The sequence below is a fragment of the Olea europaea genome, chromosome 11, assembly GCF_002742605.1.
Source record: "Olea europaea var. sylvestris chromosome 11, O_europaea_v1, whole genome shotgun sequence".
Taxonomy (NCBI): Eukaryota; Viridiplantae; Streptophyta; class Magnoliopsida; order Lamiales; family Oleaceae; genus Olea; species Olea europaea.
The window spans coordinates 7,484,335-7,493,698 of NC_036247.1; the positions used below are offsets into that span (position 1 = coordinate 7,484,335).

The window sequence follows — 9,364 nt, forward strand, 5'->3', positions numbered from 1 at the left end:
AAAGGCCCTCTTACTTGAAACCTTTAGAATTTTGATATTCTTGAAGCATTTTACTTAGATTTTCATCGAGTGTGTTGATAATATAAAGAAGGAGAAAGATGCCAGAGATTCGGAGACTACGTCAGGTGAATCAAGAAACCATAGGGAAAAAACTAAGAATCCGGGGAAAACTCACAAGACCCATGAAGAAAGTCCGGGTCATCTGTAGTGACCCGGATGCTACCGACTCATCAGAAGATGAGGAAATCGGTGCAAAGAAGGTCAAGCATATTGTTCATGAAATTTGTTTTCCAATTGGGGACTCTTTTTGCCTTCCGGAAGCCCCTGAAATAGAAAACTCAGTTCAGGATTGTAGCAATGCTGCGAAAAACCCCAAGAGGAAAAGGATTTTGAGCATAAATCTGAGCTCCATTCCGGGGAAATGCAGAGGTGTGCGACAGCGTAAGTGGGGCAAATGGGCTGCGGAAATTCGTGATCCCTTCAAAGGAAGAAGAATTTGGTTGGGTACGTATGACACTGCTGAAGAAGCGTCGAGGGCATATGAAATGAAACGACTAGAATTTGAGGCTTTGGCTAAGGCTAATAGAATCGAGTCTTCAGACTTCTCTGACGATTCAAGTGGAACCGTGGCTTCACATACTTCTCCATCTTCAGTTCTTGAAATGGATTCTTCGACTTCGGCTTCTGGTTTCAGTTTCAAGCGTGATGATGATCAGAAGGTTCCTAAAGTTAACTCAGAAGCCAATGCTGCTCAGCAGAATATGACTAATTGGGGAGTAACAGACGAAGAGATTTCATCTCTGCCGCCATTTGTAGAAGGGATGGACTTAGACTTTGAACTTGAGTCACCACTGATGTGGGGTGATTCCGGGATACCAATTGATGATGATCTTCTCAGTGGTTTTCAAGATCTTCCAATTTGTGGGTTGGAGGATTGTGATCAACCTCCATTGCCTGATTTTGAATTTAATTTCGACTGTGCTTGGATGGATCAACCTCCTTGAATGGTGAACCATTCAATATGTCATTCCCATAAGTTTGGCGTCTAAATTATAATATGAATTTGAAGTGTGTTATTCAAGAACTCGCGTACTAAATTCGTCTGTAAATGAATGGACCAGATCTGCCCATATTCGATTTGACCCGATTCGGCAAGAATAATTCAAGGATCGATCAAATCCGATAACTCAACCGATATTAGATTGTAATTTCCATATTCGATTTGCTGTTCATCGAATATAGGATTCAATAATTCAAAATTGAAATATTTTAAACATATTCTCATTTTATTGGAAAGGGGATTTTGAATTTCAATACAAAATTTATTATAATATATATTAATTTTATATAAAAATTTGATAGGTTCTTCATTAAAAGTCATAAAGTATAATACAAATTTCAAAATGAAAAAAATTATGTGTAATGAATTATGCGGTAATAAAGAAAATATATTACATTATTATGACAAATTGGATCAAATTTGACTTATATTCATATTTGCTCCATTTAGTTAACGATCAGATTATTGAAATGAGACCCTAAATTCATCTCCCACTAATTTCATCAAATTCGAATAAAGTTCAATCCATTAAGAGCCCTAGTACTAAATAAGAGTTTTTATAAAAATTCATTCAATGGTAATGATGGAGTTTATGTTCCAACGCGAACGTTATTTATACATCTTTCATTGGATTGTGACATTCTAATGAAGTGTCGAGCTAGAACTCATCTCGACTTGTAATTTGATTTGGCGACTGGTTGGCCTTTTGTCTATTCTTTAAAAAGACTTGGAAAATAACATATTTGGATTGTGACATTTCAATTATTTAAATGAAAAATAATTTTCATATATTGTTTAATAGATGTGCACCCTTTCTATCACCTAAAAGGCACTGATATTATATTTCTTTTAGGGCTAAAGTTTAGAAGTAAGTAAATTTACTTTCTAGTAAATTTTTGTTTTCAAATATATTGGATATGTTATTTCATTTTCGTTATAAGTTGAGAAGTTATTTCTTTTGATAGTGAAGTGAAAATTAGTGTTAAATAGGTAAAATATTTATAAATATTTATTTTAAGCTTAGTCAAATATTTACGTCAGTGATCCTTTTGTATTTGAAATGATGTGTCCTCAAAATTTTAATCTTAAATTATAATTTTCTTTTGGGTAATTATATTACCACTACAAATTTTAATTATTACACCATATTATAATCACACCACAACTAAAATATATTTTTAATAAATAAACCACAATAAATTTACAATTATTTTCCTAATTCATAAAAACTAAAAAAAATAAAAAATGAAAAACAACATAATACAATATTGTGGTATACTTATCATGTGTGTGTGTGAATAAATCACAATAACATTTCAAGATATAATGAAGTAGCATGCCATAATTTCAATGAAACTCCAAAATAAAAACACAACTTACCCACATAAACAAAAAAAAAAATTCCCACAAAATCTTCTAATACTACAAAATGATTTAATAAAATATTGAAAATCTAAAGCCATTACACAGATCACTCATCCTACTGGCTATGCAAAATCTAAAGCCCTTGAAAATCTCCTCACATGTGAATCAATACTCCCATTGTCTTGGTTATCCACTTCAACCCCAATCCCATGTTCCCTCTATATCCCTTACCCCTTACCTAGATGGCAGTCTAAGGGCTCTGAAATTATGAAAATTATTGGGAGTTTTTCCCAATTCTTCATCCGTTTCTTTTTTTTTTTTTTTTTTTTTTTTTTTTTTTCTATCTCTCATGAAGGTAAATTGATATGATTTAAGCTAGTTCAAGCGGCACTAGAAGCTCTATTTTTTTGTATGAATCTTTATTGAAAAAAGTCTAACATGATATTTTAAATAGACTTTTATGTTTTGTTCAAAAATTTATATTGCCAGGGTTGTGAATGGGAATAAATTCTATCAATTTCATCATTGAAACATAATTTTTTAATCGTTATTCTTCCATGGAATCAATTTAATTTCGATGAGAGAGGTTTAATTTCTTTAATGGCCAAACTTCAATGAAAGATGAAGTTTTGAGGGTGGGGGTTGGAGGGATTGGGGAAGAAGATAAATTTTTAAAGGTTTGGTGGAAGAATAAATTATTATACGTGAAAAATATATTAAATCCACTTATGTAATTTTATTTAAGGTTATTTAAGTAAATAAAAAAATTGTGGTGTAACTAACAATTTTTGTAGTGGTAATATAATTACCCTTTTCTTTTACTTATAAAGGCTTTTTCCAAAAATCCAAACAAAACAATCTAGGTTATAAAATTTTAAGATTAATTAATCCCTGTTTGGTTTGGCTTTATGGACAAATCTATCATATTTCGATAGAATATGATAGATTTGCGAATTAAAGAAAAAAATAGGACCCACCTTACTATTGATAAGTGTATTTTTGCACACTTATTTAGATCACAAACATGACTTAATTACGAGCAAAATATTTAAATTGTGACTTAATCTCGTTGAATTCATGCAATATAGGTGTTTCTATGAAAATAGTGGATTCAGGAGAAAAGAGCCAAAAAAAGGACCAAAATGGAGTAAAGTGAGAGTTCAAGGACTAAGGATGCAAATATTCAAAAGTTAAACTAAAAGGCAACCCGGGAATGAAAATATGCTAAGTATGAACTCGAAAGCGATACAAGATGATTGGAAGAAGAAGGAATTGCAAAGGGACCAAAATGAAGAAAAATGAAAGTTCAAGGACCAAAATAGACATACCCTCTATGCGATCGCATAGAGGCTTCCCGAGAATATTTTCTCAAATTTTTTTTACTCTATGCGACCACATAAAAATGTACTGTGCGGTCGCATAGAACAAATTTGGGGGCCAATTCTGCAGTTTCCTTATACGACTGAAACTCTTTTGGTAACTTAATTTTCACGTGATATAAATACAAAAGACGTCCAGAAAGAGGCATAACGTATTGGAGGCAGAAAAACACTTCTTGAAGATGATTTTGAGCGCAAGAATGAAGATTTACACGAAGAGCTTCAAGATTTCATAATCCGGTGATGCATTTTATCCAAAATCTGATGTATTCTTTTATTTTAACCATGTTATGCTAGATTTTCATGTGTTAGGAGATCGATGTACCATGTAATTTGATTTTTAATTTTCTAGTTTTGCAATTTGACATTAAGATATATTTATATTGTTTTGAATTATTTATATGCAATTATTGTTTCCGCAATTAAGGGCCCGTAATTGTGTGAGTTTGAGTGATTTATTTTTGCATTCGAGAGAATTGGAATATGTTCGACATAATATAAATTATCGTAGGGTCCGATAAGGGATAGAAATATACCGCTATGCCCTACGTGAATCTTAAGTGTTCATAAAACCGCATGCATTTTTACATATGCACTTGTCATAGAAATATAAGACGGTGGTATGTAGAAATAGGTTCGATACACCTCAAGAGAGAGTATTGGATAAATTTAGGAACATTGATTTGTCACAATTGAAGTGTGTTGTCACATTGTAAAACTAGGGTTTTAAAGTAATAATTGCATGAAAAATTGTGATCCTAGTATGTTTAATTTCTATTGATTACAACTAACGTGCGTTCTCAACAATTGATTTCATTCTAAAGTGTTAAAAATATTGTTTTGCATATTTAATTTAATTCAATCATAAAAATTGCATAACTAGAGTTTTCTTTCCAAAATTAGGGTTTTCATTACGCTCACATTCACTTTAGTAATTTAGTTTTGGTTAAGGCGACGATAGGTAAAATTGAACTAATCAATCTCTGTGAGATGATATTCAGACTCATTTAATCCACTTTATTACTTGTTAACGAACCGTACACTTACGGTAGTTTTAAATCGAAAGAAATAATTTCGTGAACAAGTTTTTGGCGTCGTTGTCGGGTATTGTAGCATAATTTAAAACAAATAGTCGGCCTATAATTATTTTGTATTTTCACAGTCCATCGTTATTATTAATTAATTGTTGCATGATGCATGCTTGATGAGTGAGTGTTGATTATACTTTTGCATGCTTGTGTGGGCTTGATATCCTTGACAGCTATGATGTGATTATTGGATTGGTATAATTCATAGACTTTGGATATAGTACTGAATGGATTAACCAATACTCATGATGCGATTCTTGACACTATCTATGCACAATATTTATGCTTGACATGTTAGGTAAATGACTGGATTTTGAGCATAAAGTAGGAAAAGAATTATAACCCTCTATTGAATTAACACGTAAATCACCTTAAAACAGTTTGAAATTTCATTGTGTGGATTGCCTAGACCAGTGAGGTGAAAATTATGTGAAAATTTTAAATTGGGGGTTGGTTTTGAAAACTAAATGTCTAGAACAATAAGGGCATAAAATTTATTTGTGAGAATAAGACACTTCTTTTCATACCTTTATAACTCGAGCAAGTAAGCCTGTAAGGATATTTCAAAATCTGGTACCCTAAGGTCAACTGGCCTAGGAGTCACCGGCCTAAAACTCGCTAAAGGGGTCATATAAAAAGCAAGAGAGAAAGAAGTTAATAAAAAGTCATTTGATTGAGCATTTATAACTCAAGCGAATAAGCCTGCAAGAGAGACAATAACATGAAAAAAAACCCTTAGATATTTGGTTGAAGAAACTATACCTTTGAGGTGAGGCAAGTAACCTATTTTAATCTTAAGTGTCGAAGCAATCAAATTTGGGAGAGCTTTCGCTTGTTGAAATATAAACTTGTGATAGTGAGATTAATCCAAACTACGAGAGAGTGAAGACTACAGCTATGTAAACTCCTAATTTTAAAAACACAACCCCAGGATAATTGAGTGAAAAGAATAAGTTGGAGGGATGTATATCTCTCGAGCGAGTAAGGATACATTTGACCACTTGGGGTCGGGACTCAACCCATCATGAATTTGATATGTTGGCATTAATTCACACACACAAATCAAGTATGCATTTAATAGGTAAAGGTTGATGTCATTTTTGCACTGATAAATTTTCATAAAGTCAAATACTTAGTCCAATCCTAAGCCACGGTAGGGTATTAAGCCATGTTTGTTCAGAATTAAGTCACTATCTTGTTTGAGGACAAACAATAGTTCAAGTTTGGGGGGTTTGATAAGTGTGTTTTTGCACATTTATTTAGATCACAAATATGACTTAATTACGAGCAAAATGTTTAAATTGTGACTTAATCTCGTTAAATTCATACGATATAGGTGTTTCTATGGAAATGGTGGAATTCAAGAGAAAAGAGCCGAAAAAGGACCAAAATGGAGCAAAGTGATAGTTCAATGCAAATATTCAAAAGTTGAACTAAAAGGCAACCCCGGAATGAAAATATGCTAAGTATGAACTCAAAAGCGATAGAAGATGATTGGAAGAAGAAAGAATTGTAAAGGGACTAAAATGAAGAAAAATGAACGTTCAAGGACTAAAATAGACATTTTGCATATTTAGTAACACTATGCGACCCTCTATGCAGTCGCATAGAGGCTTCTCGAGAATATTTTCTCAAAATTTTTTACTCTATGCGACCGCATAGAAATGTACTATGCGGTCGCATAGAAAAAATTCGGGGGCCGATTCTGCAGTTTCCTTATATGATTGAAACTTTTTTGGTAATCTAATTTTCCCGCGATATAAATACCAAAAGACGTCCAGAAAGAGGCAGAACGTATTGGAGGCAGAAAAACACTTCTATGAGAGGATTTTGAGCGCAAGAACGAAGATTTACACGAAGAGCTTCAAGATTTCTCAAAATTTCATAACCCGATGATGTCTTTTATTCAAAATCGGATGTATTATTTTATTTTAACTAGGTTAGGCTAGATTTTCATGTGCTAGGAGATCGATATACCATGTAATTTGATCTTTAATTTTTTAGTTTTGCAATTTGACATTAAGACATATTTCTATTATTTTTAATGATTTACATGCAATTATTGTTTTCGCAATTAAGGACCCATAATTTTGTGTGTTTGGGTGATTTATTCTTGCATTCGAGAGAATTGGAATAGGTTCGATATAATATAAATCATCGTAGGGTCCGATAGGGGATAGAAATATATCGCTATACCCTACGTGAATCTTTAAGTGTTCATAAAATCGTATGCATTTTTACATATGCATTTATCATAGAAATATAGGCTGGTGGTATGTAGAAATATGTTCGATACACCTCAAGAGAGAGTATTGGATAGATTTAGGAACATTGATTTGTCACAATTGAAGTGTGTTGTCACATTGTGAAACTAGGGTTTTAAAGTGATAATTGCATGGGAAATCCTGATTCTAGTGTGTTTAATTTATATTGATTACAACAAACGTGCGTTCTCTACATTTGATTTCATTCTAGAGTGTTATAAATATTGTTTTGCATATTTAATTTAATTCAATCATAAAATTGCATAATTAGGGTTTTCTTTCCAAAATTAGGGTTTTCATTATATTCACATTCACATTAGTAATTCAGTTTCGGTTAAGGCGACGATAGGTAAAATTGAACTAATCAATCTCTGTGGAACGATATTCAAACTCATTTAATCCACTTTATTACTTGTTAACAAATCATACACTTGTTGTAGTTTTAAATCGAAAGAAATAATTTCATGAACAACTATTGTATATAACAATTTTGCTTGGTGGCCAGGGCAGATAGACCCCCAACAAATGGGAGTGCCATGTGGCGTCCTTGGACGGCATGTGGCCTTTACTAAGTATCTTTATCCTATATATAATCAATTTTTTTAAGAAAATAGTACGACGAAACACAAGTTTAATTTTTTTTGGTCCCTGAAACACATCATCTTAGCAAGTCTTTAAAGTTATAAATATGAAATTATATAAAATCCAAATTGGAACTGTTCAAATAATAATAATAATAATAATAATAATAAAACCTCTCTAGTCTCGACACTTTCAATATTCTAAAATTGCTTTCAATTTAATTAAATGAAAAATATTTGCTGACTTTCTCTTCAGCGGTTCAACTACAACACGGTGGTTGATTCTGCAAACTTAGAATTTATCTACGTTGTCCAAAAACCAAAGAATAATATATATTTACATTTTTAGACCAAAAACCAAAAATAATATATTTATTATTTTATACATTTCTGGTTGACTAATACCCAACAAATAAGTATTATATGCTAGGGAGGGGGCAATATTTAGCTCCATTTGACAACTATTATTTTCAAATTTTTTATATACTCGTTTTCAACCACATATTTATTGAATAAATATTTTACACGTAAACTCTTTTTTCATTTACTTTTTAACCACACATTTTTCTAAAAATCATTATTTAGAACTCTATTTTTCTCAAATAATGGTTGTCAAACTGGGCTAAAACTGTTTCTTGGACAGTATCATGAAAGAATCAAACTGGGCTAAAACTGTTTCTTGGACAGTATCATGAAAGAATCTCCTTTTGCATTTTGGTTGGCATAACTCCATAAGCAAAGGATTTGGGGCTCCAAACTGTACGGAAAGTCATTTTGCAATTGCAACTTGTAAATGCAAAGACGCTTGCATTGTGAATTACACCTCGTCGAGTCAATGGTTGAGAATTTAACACTTTTCCCCCTTTTTTTATACTATTCAATCTATCATATCAAACATGTCAATAGAATATTGGTGATAATAACCGACACTAATTAGTAATCTGTGGCACAAGAATAAACGTTTAAACCTTGTAACGACAACCAATATCAGTAGCAATGTACTGTTTGATTGAGGACCAACAACTCACCACCTAAGATCAATCCCACTTTCCTCTTCTACTTTCCAAGCTGCTGCTTCCGTTACAGTTTTTGCATAAGCATACCAAAACTACAAGTTTTATCAACTAATTTACATGCAACGAACTTTGATTGAAATATAACAGAGTTACAAACATATTACCTTGTAGTGTATATTCAGAATGTTATTTTTTTAACAAAGAATTATGTTTATCATGTAAGGACAAAACATATTGTTGACATATAAAAATTCAGCCCAAATCGAACAGTCCAAGGAGTAAAGCCCAATTGGAAGATCCCCAAATCAGATAGCCCAAAGAACGAAGTCCAATCGAACGAATCAAGGTGAAGGCCCAAATAAGGGGCCCAAGAGTGCGGTAACGCCATCGCCCAAATTTGCAAGTCGCCTAGAATCTGAACGAATAGAGTGTCATACGGTCGCCCAGAACTGCTATTCTATTCTCGCCCAAACCTTCAAGTCGCCCAAGGTATCAACAAACATAACGCATTGTGGTTATCAAGAAATGCAGTTATCAAGGCAGTTGTTAAAGTAGCCCTATGACGTTCCACAACTCAAGGAATTCAATCGAAAGCGGTTGAACGATGAAAG

General features: G+C 32.6%; 1 protein-coding gene across 1 annotated transcript; it reads left to right on the forward strand.

Moving 5' to 3' along the window:
- Positions 1-1,140, forward strand: LOC111403203 (ethylene-responsive transcription factor ERF118-like). Its single transcript, XM_023031612.1, has one exon. It carries the CDS (start codon positions 99-101, stop codon positions 1,002-1,004), a length of 906 nt encoding a protein of 301 aa, XP_022887380.1. The 5' UTR covers positions 1-98; the 3' UTR covers positions 1,005-1,140.
- Positions 1,141-9,364: the final 8,224 nt, after the last annotated feature.